Source organism: Brachyhypopomus gauderio, unplaced genomic scaffold, assembly GCF_052324685.1.
Source record: "Brachyhypopomus gauderio isolate BG-103 unplaced genomic scaffold, BGAUD_0.2 sc51, whole genome shotgun sequence".
NCBI lineage: Eukaryota > Metazoa > Chordata > Actinopteri > Gymnotiformes > Hypopomidae > Brachyhypopomus > Brachyhypopomus gauderio.
Window position 1 is genome coordinate 1,105,360 of NW_027506876.1, and position 24,948 is coordinate 1,130,307.

General features: G+C 39.5%; 1 protein-coding gene and 1 pseudogene across 3 annotated transcripts in view; both read left to right on the forward strand.

Moving 5' to 3' along the window:
* Nucleotides 1-7,563: 7,563 nt before the first annotated feature.
* On the forward strand, nucleotides 7,564-11,833 carry LOC143487842 (uncharacterized; annotated as a pseudogene). Its single transcript, XR_013124396.1, has 5 exons — nucleotides 7,564-7,567; nucleotides 8,018-8,351; nucleotides 8,452-8,626; nucleotides 8,751-8,872; nucleotides 9,397-11,833. The product of XR_013124396.1 is annotated as an uncharacterized LOC143487842 (transcript).
* A 3,671-nt stretch (nucleotides 11,834-15,504) lies between these two features.
* kntc1 (kinetochore associated 1) overlaps nucleotides 15,505-24,948 on the forward strand; it is a 62,652-nt gene continuing 53,208 nt past the window's right edge. Inside the window, exons 1-19 of one of the 2 annotated variants that reach the window (XM_076987169.1) lie at nucleotides 15,505-15,948; nucleotides 16,175-16,295; nucleotides 16,393-16,508; nucleotides 16,616-16,694; nucleotides 16,803-16,880; nucleotides 16,963-16,997; nucleotides 17,120-17,230; nucleotides 17,558-17,651; nucleotides 18,121-18,173; nucleotides 18,375-18,487; nucleotides 19,550-19,601; nucleotides 19,798-19,911; nucleotides 20,005-20,048; nucleotides 22,165-22,227; nucleotides 22,377-22,452; nucleotides 22,544-22,669; nucleotides 22,808-22,974; nucleotides 23,918-24,029; nucleotides 24,270-24,413. In XM_076987169.1, the coding sequence (XP_076843284.1) occupies nucleotides 15,820-15,948; nucleotides 16,175-16,295; nucleotides 16,393-16,508; nucleotides 16,616-16,694; nucleotides 16,803-16,880; nucleotides 16,963-16,997; nucleotides 17,120-17,230; nucleotides 17,558-17,651; nucleotides 18,121-18,173; nucleotides 18,375-18,487; nucleotides 19,550-19,601; nucleotides 19,798-19,911; nucleotides 20,005-20,048; nucleotides 22,165-22,227; nucleotides 22,377-22,452; nucleotides 22,544-22,669; nucleotides 22,808-22,974; nucleotides 23,918-24,029; nucleotides 24,270-24,413 (1,827 nt within the window). In that variant the 5' untranslated portion in view covers nucleotides 15,505-15,819. Of the gene's footprint in view, nucleotides 15,949-16,174; nucleotides 16,296-16,392; nucleotides 16,509-16,615; nucleotides 16,695-16,802; nucleotides 16,881-16,962; nucleotides 16,998-17,119; nucleotides 17,231-17,557; nucleotides 17,652-17,725; nucleotides 17,742-18,120; nucleotides 18,174-18,374; nucleotides 18,488-19,549; nucleotides 19,602-19,797; nucleotides 19,912-20,004; nucleotides 20,049-22,164; nucleotides 22,228-22,376; nucleotides 22,453-22,543; nucleotides 22,670-22,807; nucleotides 22,975-23,917; nucleotides 24,030-24,269; nucleotides 24,414-24,948 lie in introns of those variants that run through there. The other variant, XM_076987170.1, reaches the window with a different exon arrangement.

The following is a 24,948-nucleotide window of genomic DNA, read 5'->3' on the forward strand; positions in this document are numbered from 1 at the left end:
TTGCCTCAAAAGACCTAAAGTTTACCTCATGTTCATGTCAATTGTGGTAGCTCAACATGTTGAGTTACATTCTCCCAGTTAAAAACAAAGGCCAGGATCTTCAGGGGTTCAAACCCCATGTCCACCTTATTTTCCCAGCAAGATATCTCTTAGTCAAATACTTGAAACCAAGTAATTTTTTTTACCAGACTGCTAATGTATGGGAAATCACATTCTGTGGACAGATGACAAACTCGCCTTTCAAATATGAATTGTAGAGGCAACTGCGCATTGACATTGTACATTTTCAAGCAGGCTGATCAAAGGAACATCCTTGCCTCAAAATATCTAAAGTTTACCTGCTTTACATGTCATCTCTGGTAGCTCAACGTGTTGAGTCACATGCTCCCAGTTAAAAACAAAGGCCAGGATCTTCAGGCGTTCAAACCCCATGTCCACCTTTTTTTCCCAGCAAGATATCTCTTAGTCAAATACCTGAAACCAAGTATTTTTTTTCCAGACAGCTAATGTATGCAAAATCACATTGTGTGGACAGATGACAAACTCGGCTTTGAAATATGAATTGTAGAGGCAACTGCGCATTGACATTGTACATTTTCAAGTAGGCTGATCAAAGGAACATCCTTGCCTCAAAAGACCTAAAGTTTACCTCATTTTCATGTCATTTGTGGTAGTTCAACGTGTTGAGTTACATGCTCCTAATTAGAAACAAAGGGCAGGTTCTTCAGGGGTTCAAACCCTGCGTCCACCTTTTTTTCCCAGCAAGATATCTCTTAGTCAAATACCTGAAACCAAGTAATTTTTTTTACCAGACAGCTAATGTATGCTAAATAACATTCTGTGGACAGATGACAAACTCGCCTTTCAAATATGAATTGTAGAGGAAACTGCTCATTGACATTGTACATTTTCAAGCCAGCTGATCAAAGGAACATCCTTGCCTCAAAAGACCTAAAGTTTACCCCTTGCTCATGTCCTCTCTGGAAGCTCAACGTGTTGAGCCATATTCTCCCAATTGGAAACAAAGGGCAGGAGCTTCTGGTGTTCAAATCCCACGTTGCCTTTGTTTCCCAGCAAGATTCCTCTTAATCATATACCTGTAACCAAGTAAATTTTTTTACCAGACAGCTAATGTATGCGAAATCATATTCTGTGGACAGATGACAAACTCGGCTTTCAAATATGAATTGTAGAGGCAACTGCTCATTGACATTGTACATTTTCAAGCCAGCTGATCAAAGGAACATCTTTGCCTCAAAAGACCTAAAGTTTACGTCATGTTCATATCAATTGTGGTAGCTCAACGTGTTGAGTTACATGCTCCCAATTAGAAACAAAGGGCAGGAGCTTCAGGGGTTCAAACCCCACATTAACTTTTTTTCTCAGCAAGATATCTCTTATTCAAATACCTGAAACCAAGTATTTTTTTTTCCAGACAGCTAATGTATGCGAAATCACATTGTGTGGACAGATGACAAACTCAGCTTTGAAATATGAATTGTAGAGGCAACTGCGCATTGACATTGTACATTTTCAATCCAGCTGATCATAGGAACATTTTTGCCTCAAAAGACCTAAAGTTTACCTCATGTTCATGTCATTTGTGGTAGCTCAAAGTGTTGAGTTAAATGCTCCCAATTAGAAACAAAGGGCGGGAGCTTCAGGGATTCAAACCCCACATCAACTTTTTTTTCTCAGCAAGATATCTCTTAGTCAAATACCTGAAACCAAGTAATTTTTTTTTCCAGACAGCTAATGTATGCGAAATCATATTCTGTGGACAGACGACAAACTCGGCTTTGAAATATGAATTATAGAGGCAACTGCGCATTGACATTGTACATTTTCAAGTCAGCTGATCATAGGAACATCTTTGCCTCAAAAGACCTAAAGTTTACCTCATGTTCATGTCATTTGTGGTAGCTCAATGTGTTGAGCCATATGTTCCCAATTAAAAACAAAGGGCAGGAGCTTCAGGGGTTCAATCCCCACATCAACCTTTTTTTCCCAGCAAGATATCTCTTAGTCAAATACCTGAAACCAAGTAATTTTTTTTACCAGACTGCTAATGTATGGGAAATCACATTCTGTGGACAGATGACAAACTCGCCTTTCAAATATGAATTGTAGAGGCAACTGCTCATTGACATTGTACATTTTCAAGCCAGCTGATCAAAGGAACATCCTTGCCTCAAGCAGGAGCTTCTGGTGTTCAAATCCCAAGTCCACTTTTTTTCCCAGCAATATAGCTCTTAGTCTGATACCTGAAACCAAGTCATTTTTTTTACCAGACAGCTATCCATCCATCCATTATCTGAACCGCTTAATCCCGCTAGTCAGGGTCACGGTGAAGATCTACGGCTCCGGGTTGTGGCGTCGCATCGTGATCATGATGTTGTAACGACACGTTCAGTAACTCCGCCACTGTCATCCAGAGAGCTCATGGCCTTTCTCTTCTTCCCCAAACACTGAGTCGCGTGTCGGTTTGAGTATGCCGGTTCCACTCGAACACGGTCGGTACCGAGCCTTTCTTTAAACGTCTCCGGCTAGTGCCCACAACAAAATCACTCTCCTTAAAGTGAATGCTGCACACTTTAGTGTGCTTCGTGACAGCAAAGTCTTCCTGGCGGGTCTTGACGAGCCAGACCAGTGGTGGACGAAGTACAGCAATTATGTACTTGAGTAAAAGTACAGTTACCTTGCATTGAATATTACTTAAGTAAAAGTAAAAGTATTCACCTCAATTTTTTACTTGAGTAAAAGTACAAAAGTATCTGCCTTCAAAAATACTTAAGTATTAAAAGTAAAAGTAAAAACTTTTTTTTTCTTAGCGTCATATCAAAACCCCTAGGCCTACTCGATCAACAAGTGAACAACGAAACAGTGCCTTACATTTGCCTAGCAAACACAAAATACTCAAAACTATATTATATTTAAGACCAAGTGCTTTTGAAGCAACAACAAAAAAAGCATTCATTCAAGTTTCATTATTTTATTTTTCATTCATTTCGGTTGTCAAAAAATTAATAACAAATAACAAACACCATCACAACTGATGAAAAACAATAAAAACACAACTGATAAATCATTCACTATAAACATTACATTTGATGAAGCATTACCTAAGTTTTGAAGAGGCGATACAGTATATGAAGAGGTTATACGTTGTCCACCATATGGCGGGACAGGGAAGCTTAGCACCTAGAACTAGAACTGTGTGCAGCCCAACCAACTGAACTCATAATATTAAACTTGGCCAAATAATTAATAATAATTATTAGTTCCGACCCTACAATGTGATTGGCTGAGAGGCGATCTAGGAGTGCCAATATTACACGTTATAGCACTGTAACTATAAGCTCTCCATGTATTACTCCGCCACATACAGGTAACCTAGCAACGAAGCAGCGTTTACAAGCCAAACAGCGCAACTACAAACAAGCAGCAACATTATCAAAATGAATTACAGGGAGTTCGTTAAATATATTGGCTTCGAAAGCATTTGTTTCGATCTGAAACTGGAGGATGAAGCTATAAATGACCAGCCTGATTCCTCCAATGAGCCAAGGTGTGTCACGCTTACAAACAATGATTTGGATGAGCTGGAAATGCAGAGAAACGAAGTTAATACCGTAAAACAAACGTCCTGGGATATTAATGTATTTACATCCTGGTTAAAGAGCAACGACATTGCAGTCGATTTTAGTATTATCAACAAAAATGAAATGAATCAGCTTTTACGACGTTTTTGGATCCGTCAGACACATGAAGGGAGAGTTATATGGCATCAGCAGCTTCGTTGGTTTAAGAGCTGCACTGAACAGATACCTGAACGAACCTCCAATCAGCCGTGGATGGTCAATAATTGTTGTACTTTATTTTTAATAAATACAACTTCATCAACAGTTGTTTTTGTGTATATTTACCTCTATAATATTTATTGGGTAAGGCTGTTCCAGTGTTGTGCAAGTTTAGCAGTGAGCCATTGAATGGAACTATTTTAACTGGCGGAGTGTTTTTAACCGAACAGGTCGTATTTTCTCGTCCTCTTTAACTCAAAATCTTTCAATAAACAGCGATAATGGAACTGTGATCGCAATAATACACTCGAGGTTCGTGCTATAACGTGTAATATTGGCACTGTGCTGATCTACGGCACTCAGCCTACGACCGCAGCACTGCAGTGCCAATATTACACGTTATAGCACGAACCTCGAGTGTATTATTGCGTAAATAATTAATATAATAATAATAATTTAAATAATTTTGCTTCGCTTCGCTCATATTTGCGTGCCTTCGCCTCCCTCATAGGAATGAATTGCGAAATTCGCTTCGCTTGGCCAAAGTCGCGTGTATGTGTCCCCGGCTTTAACGTTTGATGTGGGAGTCTCCTGTGTTAAACTGGCGCTTAGCATCTCCACAGATTGCAATTTGGGTACTAGCCAATGGTACTAGCACATTGCCTTGAATAAAAGCATGTGTTAAATGTAGTGTATTTAGATGTGATATATTTAACAGGGGTATATAAACCACCCTGTTGGTAGTACTCATCTAATGGCGAACTTACCTCGATGTGTTTTTTCAAGTTTGACGGCGAGTTAATAAATGATGACAGCGATGTGTTGTTCGGAATGCAGAGGAGACACTTGAAGGAATACGAATCATTTTTCTTTTCGAGGAATTAAAACAATTGGGCTAAATAAAAAGCCAGGGGTGTTGGGGAAAGCCATCTGTTGCAGCCACGTCAGATCCTCAGCCAATTAGCGTACAAATCTTAATCTCTTACTGAGCGCTGATTGGTTATACTCTTTTATTAAGCGTTGATTTAAAAATAGAAAAGGAACGAGATGTTTCTGTAAATGTAACGAAGTGAAAAGTAAAAAGTTTCGCTTTGAAATGTAGTGAAGTAAAAGTATAAAGTCTTACCATATAAAAGTACTTGAGTAAAGTACAGATACATGGAAATGTTACTTAAGTACAGTAACGAATTACATTTACTTCGTTACTGTCCACCACTGAGCCAGACACATTATCAAATTAATAATGGCACTGCTAGCATTAGTCACCAGAAACCAGGGAGCTACTTGCTAGGGGTGTGGCGAGCCATGATATTGGGTTAACGAGATTAAATTTTAACTTTAATATATTAATTTCAAAATTGAAATACATGATTGAAAATATTTTATTTGACTAAAACTCAAAAAATGCAAAACAGCAGGTGAATTTTGTAAGTAATCATCTTGCAACAGATGTCAATAAATGTTTACTCTGGTTATGAATTATGTATGGTTCCACTTAACCATATGCAGCAAATACAGAACATTATGCAGGTACTGCAGTTGGTTTTACCATAAACTGAACAACTCTCTTTAGACCTTTCCCTAATCTGAATTCTCTTTTTTGCCATTGGAACTTTGGCTTTATATTTAAACTTAAAAATGCATAGGATGTGCCATTTTGCGACTGGAGCTTTTAGTGTTCAAGGTGCATGGATTTGACTGTATACTAATGTTTAGTTTTGAACCTGGTACAGGCTTGTCATCCTGTGTCTTGTTGCTCTTCCTATAGTCAAAAACAAGTTTGGGATTCCCAGTGTATCTGAACTACATTTTTGATTAAAGTGACTCGGCAGTGGAGGAAGACATCCTTCTTGAACTGATGGAGGCCAATCCTGACTTATGCCTGACAGTACGTGACGGTGAGTCTGATGAAGGTAGGTTTTGTTAGAAATTGCATTGTAGTCAGTGCAATCATGCTACCAGCATAAGTTTGCAAATGTATGTTTGGTTATAAGCATCCCATTCTTGCTATACAAGGCCACAGCTTGCTATGTCAAAGTTGTGTATATTTTTCTGAAAAAATTTACTTTGCAGTTTAGATTATTTGTCTTTCACTCCATGACCCAAAAGTGCATATTTGGTGTACTGTATTTTAACTGTAAATTACTGTTCATAAAATAATGACCAGTATTATTTTGTCATTTTAAAAAAATCACTTAGGTGTAGAGTGAACATGTGAAATCCTCTCGTTGCAATTTAAGGTGTGTTGGTGTCACTAAAGATTAGGTGGATTATTTCAAATTTTTTTCCTTTTATTATGCAGTTATGTAAACCATAGTGTGACAGATAAAATATATAAATATATATACCACCACAATTTTTTGGATACATTTTGTCTTCCTTTTTTATATACGTATCTAAAACAAAAAATCCCCTTTAGATCAATCAGCATTTTCCCCTCACAGATACCCTGTCACCTTCAAGTGACAATGACCTCTTTATTCGACACTCCAGAGACAGATCTGTTCATAACTTCAGAGATGGGAACCCACCTACCACAGTGTTTTCCAGTGATGGGAACGTTACTTTAAAAAAGTAATTAGTTATAGTTACTCACTACTTGTTCAAAAAAGTAACTGAGTTCGTAACTGAATTACTCTATAATAAAAGTAACTTGTTACCAGGGAAAGTAACTATTTGCGTTACAGTAATTAAAAAAAAGTTATATGCAGTTTTCACAGTCAGTTGAAATGAGTAGATCAGAAAGGTGTTTAAATTTTGATATTTATTGCACATCCACAGACCAGTGCAGGGTAAAATCCTTTAAAATCCCAAATCTTTGTAAAAAAATAAATAAATAAAAAATAAAAGCAAAAGTAAACAGTTACACTATATAAAGTGCATTTACATCTATCAAATTAAATTAAATTCTCTCAACCTGAGACAACTGGTTTGTTCACAACAGAAATAAACTTAACAATAAAACCTCTATTCTTAATTATATAAATGAAATACCCAGTCTGGTAGTAGACATTCAGGTACTTCGGTATTGTCTTAAATAATGTTTATATCGTCACCTTGAAAATGTAAATTTTACTTCGGCTTGCCCCTGACTCACCATTTCTGCCTCTTCTCCGTTTGTGTCGTGTCACTGGTGTGTTTCGGCACGGATTACTGTTAGTATATCAATATATAGTAACGCACCGCTTTTAATGACCAGTAATGTCAACGGCGTTGTAACGACAGGAAAAGTAATACTTTATATTATCCCGTTACTGACAAAATGACGACGTTATTTTTAACGGCGTTATTCGCACTGGTGTTTTCTGAGGCTGCAAAAGAGGTACTTGAGTAATTGATTTATACAATTTGGACTCAACACCATCAGTAAACTTTGAACTTTCAAATTGTGAAATTTAGAATTGTTGGATGTGTGTGGGACTGAACTGGAAGAAGGACAACCATTTTCTAACTGGCCAGCCATAAACGGTAAATGGTACAGTAAATTGTATTCGATAACTTGATACTGGCAAGAGTACACAAACCAGTCACAGCACGTGGAATTTGTCACAGACAAAGTCGCTCATTACAACAAATGCCATGAAAGTAATTTTTGATTCTGAATTGTATAGTGAAAACATTTCTTAATAGATGGTAGAAAATCCCTTGGTTATGAAACCTGGTGGTCAGGATGTCCTTGAAGTGTACAAGTCAGAGAAATCACTGAATCATCGGACCCGGAGGCAGCTTGTCAACATATTGGCTAGCCATATGACTGAAATGCATGGGTAAGTGCGTCTTAAACTGTTTTAATTGTTAAACTGTTTTTTTTTAACTGAATGAATGGCATTGAATTAGTGCCCTGTAGTAGGACATGTTTATTTTTTTCTATTGCTTTTGCTTTAAAGGAGGATTCCGTCCCGTAAACAGAAGGAGAAGTATGCCCTATGGATCATTACACTTTTTCTTTCATTGGAGGATACTTTTTCTCCAAAGGGCTATGTAAATTTTAAGTACTTACTTTCAGAAATTATACCAGTTTTACATAGAGACAGAACTCTTAAGTGTCATTAGGGGAAAACGTGCTCAGTTTGAATAGAAGTGAATGGGAGATTGACTTGTAATGTAACAATAGCTCATTGAGACACCAGGCAGGCTAAGCTAGTTAACATAGCAAGCTCTGTAAAGTTTGTCAGATTTTAATCTGTGATAAAAGATCAATGAATGATGGATCTAAGTCATTTTTTTTATCAACAGGGGCGAAAAGGGCACAGGATATTTAGCATGGTGCCTGAAGACGATGTCCAGGAATAAATCTCAACAACCAGTTAAGGCAACCACAGTGTCACAAGCACAAGGACCAAACCACAGAAGATCAGTAGCATCAGTGCCTGAGCAGCTTGATGGAGATGCCTGCCAGGAAGCTCTATCATTTCTTGTTCATTGTCATGATGAACCAAAAGTTTTGAAGATGAAGATGACCTTTGAACATCGCCAGAACCTAGTGCATGACTCACAGAGAACGACAGATGTACTAAAAACATTCCCACGTTTTTAGATGTTAAAGGACGAGTGAGTTGTGCATTGGTTTTTAAAATCCAGTCTTTCATTTGGTTTGGCTGTTTACAGTGCATTGACCACTGATACATTTGTATGTGTATTTGATCAACAGCTGAATCAAGATGTTGTGCTGCTGTTTGGTGAGGAAACATCCTCCAGGTTGCCTGAGAAGTGGGACACGACCTTCAAGCCGAAGGTTATCAAAGAGTCCAAACACCTGACTGAGTCAACCGAGCTGCACCGACTTCTAAACGCTGCTGAGAAACATGCAGAGGATGATGACACCAGTAAGTAAGATAGTCTTGGTATCTAGTCAGTTGGCTAGTGTTATTTCTTTTGCGTATTCCAAATACATATTAATGATGGCGAGTTATTGTTTGTGTCTCCCAACCCCCACACACTGCTTATTAGACTGGGACAGTGACATGGCTTCTTTGCTGCTGCTTCTCCATCTCTTGCCACCGACAGCAGGACGAAAGAGAACCAAAATTAGTGCCAGTGATGCAGTGGACAAAATGGTGCACTTTCACAAGGTATATATGCCTCATCTGTTAAAATCTCATTGGGCCAAATCTTACTCATAGTAGTTGAAAACTTGCTGTTGGTTCCTCCCACTGTTCTCCTTGACAGTTAAGATTCTTACAAGTGTTTTACTGAGCAGGTTGACTGTGCTTTATTAAAGGAGAACTTCAGTGTGAAATGGACTTGTAGTGAAACATAATTATGAGTACTAACCTTTGTTGAATAGCACAACTCACGACGCTATAGGGCATATTTTTGCCCCTGCAGATAAATTGTTTTTTCCACCGCAAGCTCAAACAAAGTATCTCCACACTTCTTTGGTAGAGTCAGTAGAAAAATATGTTCTATAGCGCCTATTCTAAAGCCTGTTGGTAGAAACTGAAAAAAATGCTGGATTTCGGAATGTGGGGGGCGAACAGAAATGTGCTATTCAACAAATGTTAGTACTCCATTCCACTCATTTCACACTTGAGTTCTGCTTTAATATGGGTAATTATCTGAACTAACATTAAGGTGTTCATGTTCTGTTTTTTAGTCATGCTGCAGCATTGATGAACATCTGTGAGGAAGAGAGGGTAAACAACCTTACATCCTTGCTGTTGGCCGGGCTCAGAAGGGAATCGACACGTTCTACATCGTTGTGGACAAGCAGCTAATCCCTTGCCAAGCCACCAGACCCTTGGGTGCCTTTGATGAGCTGTTCAAGTCTCACTACGTGTTCAATCTTTCTTTTGATGAATCCCTGGTCCATTTCTACACATTTGTGCAGACAACAGTACAGTAGGGGTGTGACGAGATCTCGTGTCACGAGATCTCGCGAGACGTAACTCCGTGAGATTTGTGATCCAGCAAGCAGTCAGAATGACGTGGGAAAATACAAGTATTACTATTGAAGATGCCCCCGCCACTTTCAAATCGTTTATTTGGCAGCATTTTGGGAACCCGGCGGAAATGATAAATGGCAAGAGAGTGACTGATAAGACGCGGACCATATTCAAACATTGTATGAAAATAATGACGGACACCGCGACTAATACGAGCAGGATGCAGAGACATTTACAGCACCACCACAGCTCAGTACAACTAATCTCACTTGAACAGAGGTAGCAGGGACAGAAAGGCGCTTTGGCAAGTTGAGACAGCAGAGGATATCGGGAGCAGTGTGGGGATGCTAATATTCTTAAAAATGAACATGGCAGTGTAGTTGCAGCAAATTCAGTGACATACTTGGTCAGGCTCTGTTTGCACTATTTGCACTCTGTATTGACAGAGAAGAACTTTTTGTTTTGCACATAATACAGTGAGTCCCCTCTTAATGACGGGTCTGGATAACGATGGACCAGAGTTACTTTTTATTTTATTTCGCGCGGTGTGCGGAGGAGCAGTGGCAGCACAGTGGAGTGTTGTGGGGTGTTGTGTACGATAAGCTGAGGCAGCGCAGCCTCCACTGCAGCCCATCTCGGCAAGATGATCGCTCTTTCTCACGCTGTACACACGAGAATATTGTTCGTTTTTTTCTATACTGTATTTACAATCAAAGCGTATCTAAATCTAGGGTCACGCTTAACAACGAAAGCTGCTTTACGACGGACTTTTCAGTCTCTAAACCCATTGTTAAGCGGGGACTCTTAACTGAACTGATCAGTTTCTGAACAGTGCCTGACAGTTCAGAGTTCAATCAATCAATCAATCAAAGTTTATTTGTATAGCGCTTTTCACAACACATGTTGTCACAAAGCGCTTTACAGGATTTAAAAGGTTAACAATACTACGGGTCCAGAACCCTAATGAGCAAGCCAAAGGCGACAGTGGCGAGGAAAAACTCCCTAGAGTTCATGCCTGTAAGGTCTTTCAGCCGGTGTTGTGTTGAATTCGTTTATCCGAATTCGTTTTATAAAGACGCTTCAGATTATATTGTCGATTTATGTTTCTATGCATAAATAAGAGATAGACTTTAATTATCCAAACGGCACGGAATGATCTATGTCCAAAGCCACACTGGCTCAAGGGTGTTAATTATTTTAAATAAAATACAAACTGGCTATACAAAGTTCACTTGTGACCACGACTTCGCAGTATTACAGCCGTATTATTATGCGTGTGCAAACGAGGGGAGTCGGAATTTGGCACAACACGTTCGTTTGAAAAAAATTCTCTGTCGTGCCTGCTGCTTGCATGTGTTAAATGAAAATGAGCACTTTGATTTACAACTTTGTCCTACCACCTGATTAACTTTCTGTTCCACCCCTGACGGGTGAAGAAACATCTACAGAAAAGCCACACTTCATTATAAGTCACATGGTTCAAAGCGTGAGGGAATAAGTAGCGGTTTATAATCTGGGAAATACGGGTAGCAATCGCGGGGGCTCTGCTGTGGCGTGTCGAGGTCCCGTTCCGCTCTTCAGCGCTGTTTGCAGGGTTCATCTACCTTTACAAGGTGGATTTCAAGCACATGTACGGCACTTTCAAGGTCCATTTTCAATATTGTCCAGCACCTTCAGCTTAATTAAGTTAAGCACGTAGTCGTCTGTAACTGCACCTAATTTGTCCAATTAGACTGTTTATTTCCTCTTTTATTCTGTCGTGAAAAGACATTTCTGCTGGTTTCAAGTCCAACTACGAGATTGCTTCTGACTGGAGTCTAAGCCCCGCCCCAAATTCAGGCGAGCGTTCCTATTGGACAGTGATTAGATTTCATTCTGGCACGAATACAGCTTCGCAGAGACACACAGTGGAATACAGTGAAGTTCAGTCGATTGCATTTCAAGGTGGCTTCTGGCACGAATTCAGCGTTTCTTTCTTTAAATACAAATCCACACACACTGGAGCTTTTACTTTTCATTGTGGTATGTTTTCATCACATCAATGTTTAAATCAATCTCATGATCATTACATTTAAACGAGAGATTTATGTCTGAAATACCGTACGGTGAAAAGCAATACCTCTGTGCCGTGATTACATTTCGAGCTGTATTATATTCAATTCTGGCACAAATTCAGTGTTTTGGTTTTGAATGCAAATTTTTGTGTATTGTTTTTCAATAAAGAGATAAAGTGCACTGAAATGTAATGTAATAGTGCTTTTGCATTTCATTTAGGCACGTATTCTGCATGTTTGTATGGAAAACAAGCATCCAAGCATCCAGACTTTTCTCTGTCCTGGCTCCAAGGTGGTGGAGTGAACTTCCCTTGTGTGTCTGAACATCGGAGTCACTTGCTGTCTTCAGACGCCGACTGAAGACCCACCTCTTTCAAGTGCACTTTGCATAATTATGCTTTGTCTATTGTACTTTATCGTCTCTTTCCTCAGGTGTTAGTTACAGGTATTGCTTACTGTCTTTTTCTCAGGTATTGTGCATAATTGGGTTAAAGGAATTGTTTACTGTCTTTTTCCTCAGGTGTATATTCAGGTATAATTGTTAGGTATCATTTGACTTTCGTCTAGTGGTTTTTCCAGCTTAGAGTACCTTGTGTTCAGGACTATCTATTCTACCTTGGAGATTCCAAGCAACTACGTAGCACTTTTGTAAGTCGCTCTGGATAAGAGCGTCTGCTAAATGCCATAAATGTAAATGTAAATGAAAAGCAATGCATTTTGTGGATGGCATACCCCCCCTCCCTCCGGTCAACAACTTTGGGCTTTGGGCTAGTTTAGGCTTCTGAAGGGCGGGTTTTACACTGACTTTGTGCGGGATATTTTTGTAGGACCTGGCAACCCTGCTTTTCACTCTTGTCGTCCAGTCCACTTATATATACGGTCTCTGGTCCAGAAACGCCGCCTGCCTCTGCTGACAGACATCTAAAGAGTCTTGGGTGACTCTGCGTATCGGCAACTCGTTAAATCATCCCGACGAGCCCCGAATCGCCATTTGTTGAAATGAAGTGACTGTTCCTCCACGCCATCAGCGTAATTTAAACCTCTGCCGAGTGGCATCGCATTTAGTATTTGTAGTATATTGAACTGTTTCGAGCTCCGTATCAAAAGTGGAAAGTCACGTGGTTGTTACATCACGCAGTTTCGAGACGTTTCGAATTTTTTGAGAAGGGTAATGCTGCAGGCCGGAGCCCCGGTGGGCGTGGGTAAAGGGCGGAGCATGTGTCAATCATTTTCGACTGCAGCCAATCAGATACTAGACTTTCGTTGTCAATCAATTTTTATTAAGCCAATTATCAGCCAGAGTTAGCTGTCAATCATTTTTTACTGCAGCCAATCATCTTAACAGATCTGCCAAAAGAAGGCGGAAACTGCACGGAGAAGCTCTTTAAACAGAAGTATATGCCGCTCTTACACAAAAGTAAGAGCAGTAAGAGCGGTAAGTATGAATAAAAACATTAGAAGAGCCATGACTTTAGACATTTTTAAATCAAAGTTTAAAATACTTCTCAGTTATTTTTCTGGAACGGCACTTTAATGTTTTTTTTTCCTTCATTGCACGTATTGCATCATTTGTACATCATATATATATAGAGGTGTAAATGGACACAAATTAAGTATTATATCGCGATCGATCGCCATGTATAAACGCCACCGCCGAGCAGAGCGTTGAGGAGCGATTTCGATTCAAGGATCGTGCTCTATTTTTTATTATAAATTTTTTGCTGATGCTGGTCCAGCGTGTCGTGTGCCACTGATTATGCCTCGGCGTGCCAACGGTGGCCCCCGTGCCATAGGTTTCCGACCCCTGCTGTAGAGCCTTTGAATATTAAAACCATTGTCGAAATTAAGCTCAGCAAGTAAAGTAAAAGAAGGACGCGATCACACAGTCTCATTGAAAATGTAGGAGTTAATGAATAAAGTGCACCAACGCAAAACCTGTGACATAATCCAAATAAAGTTGGAAGACTAGTATTGTTTTGATATAATCAAATGACGATGGAGTGTTGGAGTTATCGGACAGAGTTGATCAAATCAGAGTTAATCCAACTCAATGACTCCCGCAAAGATGTAATTAAACTCTGCCCACGAATTTCTCTTGGCAAAAGATACACGGTGAGCATATGATAGCTAGCTAGCTCTCCATAATTATGACGATTAAAAGCAATGCCTGATTATATAAAAAAATACTGGTCTTCAAACTTTATTGGGATTATGTCACGGGTTTTGCGTTGGTGCACTTTATTCATTAACTCCTACATTTTCAATGAGACTGTGTGATCGCGTCCTTCATTTACTTGCGCTCCATTGCTGGTCACATCTGAACTTAATTTCTACAATGGTTTTAATATTCAAAGGCTCTTTGGCAGGGGTCGGCAACCTATGGCACGCGGGCCACCGTTGGCACGCCGAGGCATAATCACTAGCACGCGACACACTGGACCAGCATCAGCAAAAAATTTATAATAAAAAATAGAGCACGATCCTCCAATCAAAATCGCTCCTCAACGCCCTGCGCGGCGGAGGCGTTTATACTTGGCAATCGATCGCAATATAATACTTAATTTGTGTCCATTTACACCTCCCCTCCGCTAACAATTTACACTCGCCACATATACAGTATATATATATATATATATATATATATATATATATATATATATATATATATATATATATGATGTAAATGATGCAATACATTCAATAAAAGAAAAAAAACATTAAAGTGCCGTTCCAGAAAAATAAGTGAGAAGTATTTTAAACTTTGATTTAAAAATGTCTAAAGTCATGGCTCTTCTAATGTTTTTATTCAGCTACTTTTGTGCAAGAATGGCATATACTTCTGTTTAAAGAGCTTCTCCGTGCAGTTTCCGCCTTCATTTGGCAGATCTGTTAAGATGATTGGCTGCAGTAAAAAATGATTGACAGCTAACTCTGGCTGATAATTGGCTTAATAAAAATTGATTGACAACGAAAGTCTAGTATCTGATTGGCTGCATTCGAAAATGATTGACACATGCTCCGCCCTTTACCCACGCCCACCGGGGCTCCGGGCTGCAGCATTACATATGAATTTTTTCGCGTGTTTAGTCCGCACTGAAGTTCAAGCAGCTGATCTGAGATCAGAATGTTTCCTGATTACTTGTAATCAGTTGTGATTACAGGTTGTGATTACAACTGATTACTTATAATGTTTAATAAATAAAGTATTACACTTTCCCTACCTTGCAATGTAAAATGAATAATGTCTGCTATATCAATCCGACTAACAGTGTATCATAATGAAAAATGATGACATCATTAATACAACCCTGTTCTCTGCTAAATTATATGTTTTCATGACTAAAATGTATTTAGGGACACAATATGCTATGGGGGAATATTTTTCATTAAAAAAATATATTACTAAGTTCTGTTTCTGTTAAGAAGTTGTGGATTTATACCCTGGTTGTCCACTAGATGTCACTGTGGCTGTGATGATTCGAACGTTTCACAAGATCGAATCATTTTCTGAATCAATTGGTTCATTTGATTCAATCTCCCAAAAGCCCCACTTTTACCATCACTAGCTCTTAATGGTGGAATGTGTAATTAAGATTTGGCCACCAGGCTGGTCCAATTTATCCATGAAACTTCCCACAATAAAATGACAGGTGTTTGTTTCATTGTCCATTCATTGTTCATTGTCATAAGATCTCTCTGGTCGGTCCTCCATAGCGGAAGTCGCGCTTTCAAAATACCGGAAACGGTTCACGTGGCGCCAAATGTTCAGTTGTAGTGGAGTAAACCGGGAGAGCGCTGGTGTTGACACCGACACTAACACACACACACGTGTGTGCAGAATACAGCGTGACTGCAAGCCAGTGGACACCGCGTTGTTACCCGTTTTACAATATCGCGATTTGGTTAGATTGGTTTAAATCGTGAGTTATAGCGAGACGTTAACCGCACGTTTTAAAGTAATTTCAGCTGTGGTGTTCACGCACCTGAACCCCGCCGCTATCTAATGCTGTGTTGACACTCACACCACTAATTCACATTACCAGTCGTGTTAATGACACCGGCTGGTTTTCTGTAGCAACAATGTGGAACAGCGTGGAGCTGCTGGTGAATGAAGACACACACACCGTCCGCCTGTCCGGAGACTCGGACCAGGGCCCTGCAAGCGCCTTGTACCAGGTCGACACCCTGCTGAAGATCTCACCCCAAAAGGTAACCTACCTTGGTTAAGTGCACTTAAGTATTGTACTTGGATAGATAGCTAGGTTACCCAGCCACAGACATCCTATCTAACCTGAAATGTGTCTTTAAAATAACGTCAACGTCTCAGCACTGATGCTGTAATGTTATTATGCTATAACCAAAGTCATCGTGCGCTCAGATATCTTATTGTGGAAGACGTGAGATCTGAAACTTGGTCATGACTTTCTGTGAACAGGTTCCCTCAAACTCCAGGATCTGTGCCTCAAATAATCACAGTTGCTGCATCGTTGTGGCCGACACCACCGTGGTGGTCTTTGATCCCGGTTTCCAAGCAGTACTTCTTCATCTCTATTTTGGTAATGTAGAAGTCATTCTTAGTTTCATTTTTTCTAAGTTTCTCATAAATAAAGTCTTTATTTAAATCTTCTGCATGCAACGTATGGACTCTTACAGACACGCTGGTGGACGCCGTGAGTGTTTGCCCTCGTGCCCAGTTCTTGTTCGTCGGTGAGAGGAATGGCAATCTTCACATTATATATGTGCCCCAGAAGAAGACCATTTTGACTAAAGTAAGCCATCAATGGAGGTCATGTTGATGTTGAATTATTCAGCAGTCTTGTGCCTTCAGGCACCTACTACACATTACGAGCGTTTGTTTTTGATCAATTATGTCCAGGCACTTAAGCATCTTTCGTCGAATGCTAATGAGACGACCTATAAGAGCCTGATCCTGCACCAGGTGCAAAACTGTCCAGGTACATCTTATACTAAAATGTGACTTTACTCTAATTACAGTATTTTGATGATGTCATTATTATTGTTTTGTCATTTGTGTAGTAATTTGATTTTTCTCACATTCTTAGGAATGTACCAGCTGTTTGTCATTGTCCATGATGGATTCTTGCATGTGTCTAATCTTGCTTTGGAGAAGACCCAGAAAGGTTTGTGATAAACTAAAGATGACATTTCACATCACTCCTGGAATCCACACTCGTAATGTGGTTTTTCTTTTTCGGTCAATAGCAATTGAAGACATGGACATTGTGGTCCTGAATGAGGTACGCAGCTCTGACCCTCATTTGATGTCCATCTTTCTTGTTTTGTTGTTTGTGTTTCTAAGGTTGGGCATGTTGGCTGCTCAAGTTTAAGTAACATTTGTTGACTGGAACTTTCCTCCCAGATTCAAGCCCACATTCTCATTGACTTCTGCTCGGTAGAGGAGATCTGTCCACACGGATGTACATCTGCAGCGCTGGCTTGCTTCGGCGGTGAAGTCCACCTCATGATTGGCGTAATCTTAATTTAATTCCTTCATTAAGACAGCTGTTGTGGCAACAATATATATATATATATATATATATATATATATATATATATATATATATATATAATAAATTACATACACTTTTTCTTTCTTAACTTCTCAATAACCATCAATTTTGGTTTAACATAGCATAGTCATGTGTTATTTCATTATTTTTGATGCCTTCACTGTTTCTCTAAAATGTAGAAAGTATTTACTGTGGTAAGTATTGGTGTGGGTGATTGGCTGTGTGTGTGGTTGATGTATTGGAAGTTATATGTTAATACTTCTCATGTTGGCTGTTCAACTTTAAAGGCTAAAGGAGAAAACATAATTTCCCACTGGTGCATGCAGCCTGGTCAGCAGTCATTGTCGCTTCACAGCGTTCTGGACTCAACCCTAATGTCTGGTGAGAATGCAGCCTCTGTTTCTCTGGAATCAACCCTAATGTCTGGTGAGAATGCAGCCTCTGTTTCTCTGGACTCAACCCTAATGTCTGGTGAGAAACGCAGCCTGTTTCTCAGGTTTCTGTTCCTGAATAATGTGCACACTGACTAAGTATTAACAGCCTCTCATTTACAGGTGAGGCGTTTCAAACACCTATTATATGTTTACAGTAGACGGTAATTGGCAGAGGCAGTTAATGCTGTTGGTGTGGCTAATGCAGGCTTCAGGTTCTCATTTCTCACTGTATATAACTACATCGCTTTTGTACTAGTAGATGCTGAATAATTTCCAGTGCTTACTGAATATCTTAAGATTAATAACATGGTAATAAACAGGCATTAGTCTTAAAGCAATGATATGGCATTAATATTAAGGCTAATGGTGTTTGAGATAAAACATTTTAATTTGAATATCGTTTGTCTCTGATACAGGTGTAAAAAAGATTCAAGTGGTGGACAATTTAATGTACGTGCTGGATGAAGAGGTAAGAAAATGGTGGCTGTGGTCTGACTGTATCCGTGGTAACTTCAAGACAGCTGTGTGTGAATGTATGTACACGTGCGTTAGTAGAGAGGGCTCTCTGTCCCTTGGGTTCATGCTGTACCTCTGTAGTCTGTGTAGTCAGGAGTTAGCGTCGTTTTGCCCCGAGAGCCCTGACCCCTTGGTTCTCTTCCTGCCCTTCAAGGCCATGCTGAGTCTGTGGGACATGCGCTCCCTCGTCATGCTGAGCTGCTGGGTGGATCTCTACATCATTGACTTCCTGCTCCTCACAGAAGGAGAAGCCACATCTCCTGGAATGCAAGTGGCTAATTGTGAAATCTGTTGAATTTAATTTAGATCCATGCGATCTTTAGCATTAATCTAACGATCTAAAATATATGGTTGTTTAGGTTGGAATTTAAGGATTATTGTAATTGTGGGTCAGGATCACAATAATTTATTTAGAAGTAAATCCATCACCCATCTACACACTTGAGGCTACTGAGCCTGAGTGAGTGATGTTCAGTCTGAGCGTGAGTGGGTGATGTTCAGTCTGAGCGTGAGTGGGTGATTGTTCAGTCTGAGCGCGAGTGGGTGATTGTTCAGTCTGAGCGCGAGTGGGTGATTGTTCAGTCTGAGCGTGAGTGGGTGATTGTTCAGTCTGAGCGCGAGGGGGTGATTGTTCAGTCTGAGCGCGAGTGGGTGATTGTTCAGTCTGAGCGCGAGGGGGTGATTGTTCAGTCTGAGCGCGAGGGGGTGATTGTTCAGTCTGAGCGCGAGTGGGTGATTGTTCAGTCTGAGCGCGAGGGGGTGATTGTTCAGTCTGAGCGCGAGGGGATGATTGTTCAGTCTGAGAGTGAATGGGTGGGTGATGTATAAGTGTGTGTGCTTGTATGTCCAATGGTGGATGGTGCTCTGTCACTAGGGTCTGTCCTCTCTCCCCTTCCTGCACCCCATTCAGTCCCCCAGGGGGCTGTGGATCCCGGGAGAGAGTACGCTGTGTGTGATTGGCTGCCGTTTCTCGCCGGAGTGTGATTGGTTGTACCTGTGTTAAAATTGTAAACCGACCTTGGGTATATAGAAAGGCGCTATATAAGTTGAAGATTCATTCATTCATCATAAGTGAGGGTCACACCACTCAGTCAGTTTATTGGTTTGGTACACTGGACATCGGTGTAGAACATCCAGTAAGTAATCATAGTGATGTATCTATAAATCCACCACCCTGTACCATTCCTGGATGTGTTGGGGATTATTCAGTCATTTACTAACACAATACACACTGTTAAAGTGTTAGTGCTGATGTTTGAATCACTGGTAGTGTTTGCTCTTGTTCCTCTTGTGATGTGACACTCATTTTGTTCATCTGATGTTATCTAGGCAAGAGGGCACCAGTATGAAGATCATAACTTTGACTGCTGGGGGCAGTGAGGTGTGTGAGTTTGCTGCCTTCTGCTGCATCTTATTTGATCCTCTATAGATCCAGCACTGTGCAGCACACAGGTTCTCTTTTACAATTATACATGTTAAGATGCAGAATTGTGTTCTTATACATTGTCTGGGTTCTCATGTACACAATATGGCCAAATATTGCTATCGAACCATTTCCTTGTTTCCTTTGCTGTTAGCCTCATCTCGGTTCCTCCCGGAAGCTCCTGGTTCTGTCTCTTCCTACGATGGCGGTTCTGTACTCTCTGGAGGTGTCTGCTGTGTCATCGCTGGTTCAGAGAGACCTTAGCATGGTCAGCCTAAAGCCACAGTATCTTGAGCATGTGTCTTACATTGCTAGCACGTGTGCAGTTAAGATCTCATTCTTTGTATTTCCTTAAATGTAGGACGTCCTCTATCTGCTGGAGGTTGTTTCTGATCATTCCAAGAGGTAAGCTGGGAAAATGGTGATGGCCTGTTTGGTGGATGTGGGTGGTTGACATGACGAGGCTTTTTTTGGTCCAAAGTGTCAAATATACTTAAATTATAGAAAAATATGTAAAAAAAAAACTGTGGTGATATTGTTCACAAAGTGCTCTTTTATATGAATTTACAGAACGTTCATGGGATTAACATTCCTTTTTTACACAATTTTCAGCCAAACTAGAAAAAGGTCATATGGAGTGACTGTCCCAAGCACATTTCACAAAGTTAGATTTTGAATTAAAACAAGAAAATTAATTTTCTGTTTACTCAATAATATATTGATAACCCAGATGTCTACTTTTGAATCTGCTTGACTAAAAGTTCAGGCATAACATTTTGAAACCACCCTTAACTAAAACATTTTGTCCCAAAAATGTATGTCATATGGTGTGACGCCATATTCCTTTTTTTAAACGGGCAATTGTATGGAGACCTTTGGGGAGTGGGGGTCCTCCTTCTTTCAGGAGATAGAACAAAGCCTTAGATAGAGACTGAAAGTTACAAAGTGAGTCATCGCTCTTCATGTCTTTTGGTGTGACACATATTACACAAAAATGCACAAGTTAAATTGCTTTTCAGTCAGTATTACCTTTAAAACTATATTGTCACATTGTAGTGGCATGGTTTTATGGTGTTAGAGTAAAGGCACATTGCTTAATGTCATGCTAAGTACATGAAACCTCATATGGTGTGACATCATCATAAGGTGTGACGGTTTCTTGTCACACCATATGATCATTTTGTCACACTATATGATAAATATATATATGTATGCTTAAATACATAAATAATGGTCTTGATACATTTTTATAGTTAATAGTTTGTTGAATATTTTATCATTTTAACACATTTTGATAATATATGATTATATTATTCACATTTAATATCTACACCAACTCAATTTGGTGAATCCCTGCTATCCCATTTTCAAGCTGAATCCATGTTAAACTACATCATTTTGTCACTCAAATGTTTCCCTTTATTTATTTAGTTTGAGGCAGATTTCATTAGATGATGAGAGATGGCACACTTTTAACAGATTTTAATGATACAATATCAGCTTGCTGTTTGATCATCGTTTTACTTATTCTCATTTTTAAATTAATTTATGCATTAAATATAAAAAAGTTCAATGACTTACCAAAGATTATTAGAATTCGTGTAACCAATATTCAGCAGATTAGAATAAAAAGTGTAACATCTAATGAATACAGTAAATGGATTAGTTAATGCCTTATAAGCATTGTTCACTACGTTGAGTAGAATTCACTGTTCTTCAACAATTTTGTGATTTTGCTGTAACAATGATTTCAGTCACTTGTCAAATGTTTGGTTGTTTGGTAAATGCAGATTTTTGCATACAGATTGCTGTGTGGCATGATTTATCATATGACGTGACACCATGTAATTTGGTGTGACATTCAGAATTTTGAAAGAAATGAAGGATTTTGATAATTAATCATAAACTCAACAATGTGTCTGATGGGGAATAGTGCCAGTAATAGTTACATGAATTGTGGTACTTTTTATAACAAAGATACTCACAAATTAATTTGAAGTATACTGAAAGATTATGAGTAAAAGTCTTCTTATGAGTGTTGATGAAGCAAATTAATACACAAGGTAACATATTTGCACATGAGAAATGGTATACTTTTAAATAGTAATGATAAAGAATCAGGATAATTGACTTACATTATTACATTATATCCCTTTTTAATTTAATTCACAATAACATTCGTCACACCATATGACAAATTTAGTTACCAAGACAGTAAACTAGTAAATAAATGTAAAATTCAGGGAAAAATCTACAAGACACAGAATATAACCCAGTGATTTCCATGACTTACATTTGAGATTTTTTGTTTTTTTTTGCCAAATATGTCAACCCCCCATGTACATCGAGTAATTGTAATGTATTCATAATCCAGACTCAACCAGAATGGCAATGACAGAGCAAGAAGTAGCTGTAATGGTCGTATGTGTTTTAAGATGTTGTGGGTTTATGTTATTTTTTATTGCATTATCTTCCAGTCAGAAAGTCATTTTTGTGCTAATTTGTTTTCTATAAAAATCAGTCCTGAAGGGCCAGACTTTGCTTTAGTCTTGAGAGGCTTCACAGAGGCCCTGCCAGAGAACAGGTACGAACACACGGGAATATCAAACTCCCTTTTGTTGATTACATCGTTTTGTAAACCTCTACTGACTAACACAAGAATAATATATCTAAAGCAAGTGGACATTGGTTACATATGCATTCAATTGATGTTTCTTTTATTTCCGTCTTCAGATTGAACAGACTACTCTACAAACACAAGTTTGAAGAAGCAGAGAAGTTTGCACTAGCCTTTGAGCTTGATGTTGAGGTAAATTTCTCTTTTTTCCTCTTTTTTTAATTTTAGCCTTTTACTTCTATAAGGTACCATGTGCTGAGTTGTTGTTTTAAATGTTTTTAAGTTGGTGTACAAAGTGAAGTTGGACTTTGTACTGGAGAAGCTGGCCTCAGTCTCCGTCACTGAGCAAGGCAAAGATGAGTGGGTGGAGCTTGTCGAGGAGGCCAAAACAATGCTGATGAAGATTATGGTACCGTCCACCTGAAATTAATCCAATTAAACCTACACGTAAATGTGCTGTAGCGCTGGTGTTTTAGGCTGTGTTGGGGAGCATGTGTGGGTGTGTTGTATCCCAACAGTGTCAATGGTTGTCATCTCTTCCTACCAGGATGAGCAGTATGTGGTACAGTACTGCCTCAACGCCTTCTGGCCCACCCTCAGGACAGCCGAGGATATGCTGAATTATGCCGCGCAACGCTTCCCCTCCGCCCAGATCCAGACCGCGCTGGCCAAACTCGCCACCTTCTGTAACCTCCATGGCTCAGACAACTTCAAGTAAGTTCAAGCCATTACCTGTTAGAGCAGTTCACCTGCTCGTTTGTGATTTTAAAATACTACGTTTGTGCTTACATGACCAGTCTGGCTTCATTACACTTGCTGGTAACCAGGTTTATTTCTAAATTATTTATTGTGAATACACATTTAAATGGTGGTTTTACATAAGCAGGTAAGCATAAGTGAACTGTTCAGAATGTCATGCCATCTAATAGTCTCTGTCCCAAATGAATGTAATTCAGTTATGTGGAGAACAGTGAGATTCACCTAAAATAGATGCCTGACAATTTTGTAGACCCAGTGACCGTTTCAGTCTTAACCAGGAGGAATGTAATGCTTCAGTGGACATGTTACTCTGGTTAATGTAAATTGCCTTGCTCAGTCATGTCAAGTATAAAGCGGTAAAGAGGAAAATGTGCAGTCAATAGACATCATTAATGTTCAGTTTTCATACTGAATCTTAAGTCAACTCAGGAGTAGCTGGATTCTGTCAGTGCAGTGAAATGTGTTGGCTGTAAAAGTGATTGAGGTGGTAGGCCAGGCATGTTCGAAGTCCGGCCCGTGGGCTATATACCAACGTCAAATGTCCACTGGCCCATAACCTATTCCATAAAATCAGTAATATGTGGCCCGCCAGCAAACACTATTTTATTTCACTAGAAGATGGAAGATGGCACTAGACCTGGTACACTAGACCTGGTACACTAGACCTCACCAACGTCCCATCCCCCCACTCTGTCCCATGCAAACAGAAAGCAGCCCCCCCCCCCCCCCCCCTTATTTATTATAAAATTAATAGATTGTATCTATTAGATCATAGCCATGTCTGACTTGCTAGTTCTCTAGTTAACCTGGAGGTCTCATGTTTACACTGAAATGCAAATTCACAAGCATTTTAGTAAAATTCGTTACCTGTTGAAAATTTTGCTCATGTTGTCTTTAGTGGTGTCTCCTGGATTGAGTTCCTGAACAGCTCATACTACTTAAAAGACATTATTCTACTTCTGAGGGAAGGCCACCTCAGCAGAGCTCAATACCTTTGGCTTCGACATGAAGTAAGACTCACTTTCTTAAGCTTCATTATTTAAAAAAAAATCAGTGTGACAATCTGCACAAGCTAAATGCATGATGGGAAATGAGGTACTGATAAATGATCTTGGTGCTTATTGGTGTGTAAGCTCAGCCTCAAGTCAACATGATTCCTTCATGCCAAGATGTTTAACCAGAAGCATATATTGCGTATACATTATCCTGTGTCTTTACTGTCCATGACTCCAGAGTATTGTTGTTTTTAGGGTGATTTGGCAGTTCAGTTCGATGAAAGATCCATGCACGCTCTGTTGAGCTCCGTCCCGTCAGACGTCCTGTCGCAGGACCTTGGCCTCTGGATGAAGGGCGTGGTGGTCCCCTTCACATGGAGAGTCTTCCCTAAAGGCCAGGTACGATGGCTGGTGTCTTAAACGTGGACACTAGAGGGCTGCCTAGTGGTGTATCAGAAAAGGGTTTGCCCTATCAGCAAATCTCTGAAAAATCACATAAGTGATCGCCCCATCACTAAACCACAAGTGTGGTCCCCGTTGATGGCACAGCTGTAGCCAGGCTGAGCAAGAGGTGGCTTCAAGAAAAATTGTAAAGTCCATGGAGAAGAAAAAATTAAAAATAAATTTTATATTTGTTATTTTTAAGCCGCAATATTAATTATTTTTGGCTGCTAAAATGAGTTTCTGTATTCCATAGTATAAATATGGAGCCTGTGGTCATACACTGGTAATTTTTTTACTGCATGTACATGAATATCTACTTCAGTTATAATAAAAGTGGCCCAACATGGTTGGGGTTGCTAAAAATATTAATAATGCTAGAAATGATTAGTGTTAGAAATTATAAGAATGCTAGAAATAGTGGGTGTAGATTTGTTGAACTGAGTGCAATATCCTTCAAACAAGCTGCAGTTTTTGTTGAAAAGATTGTTAA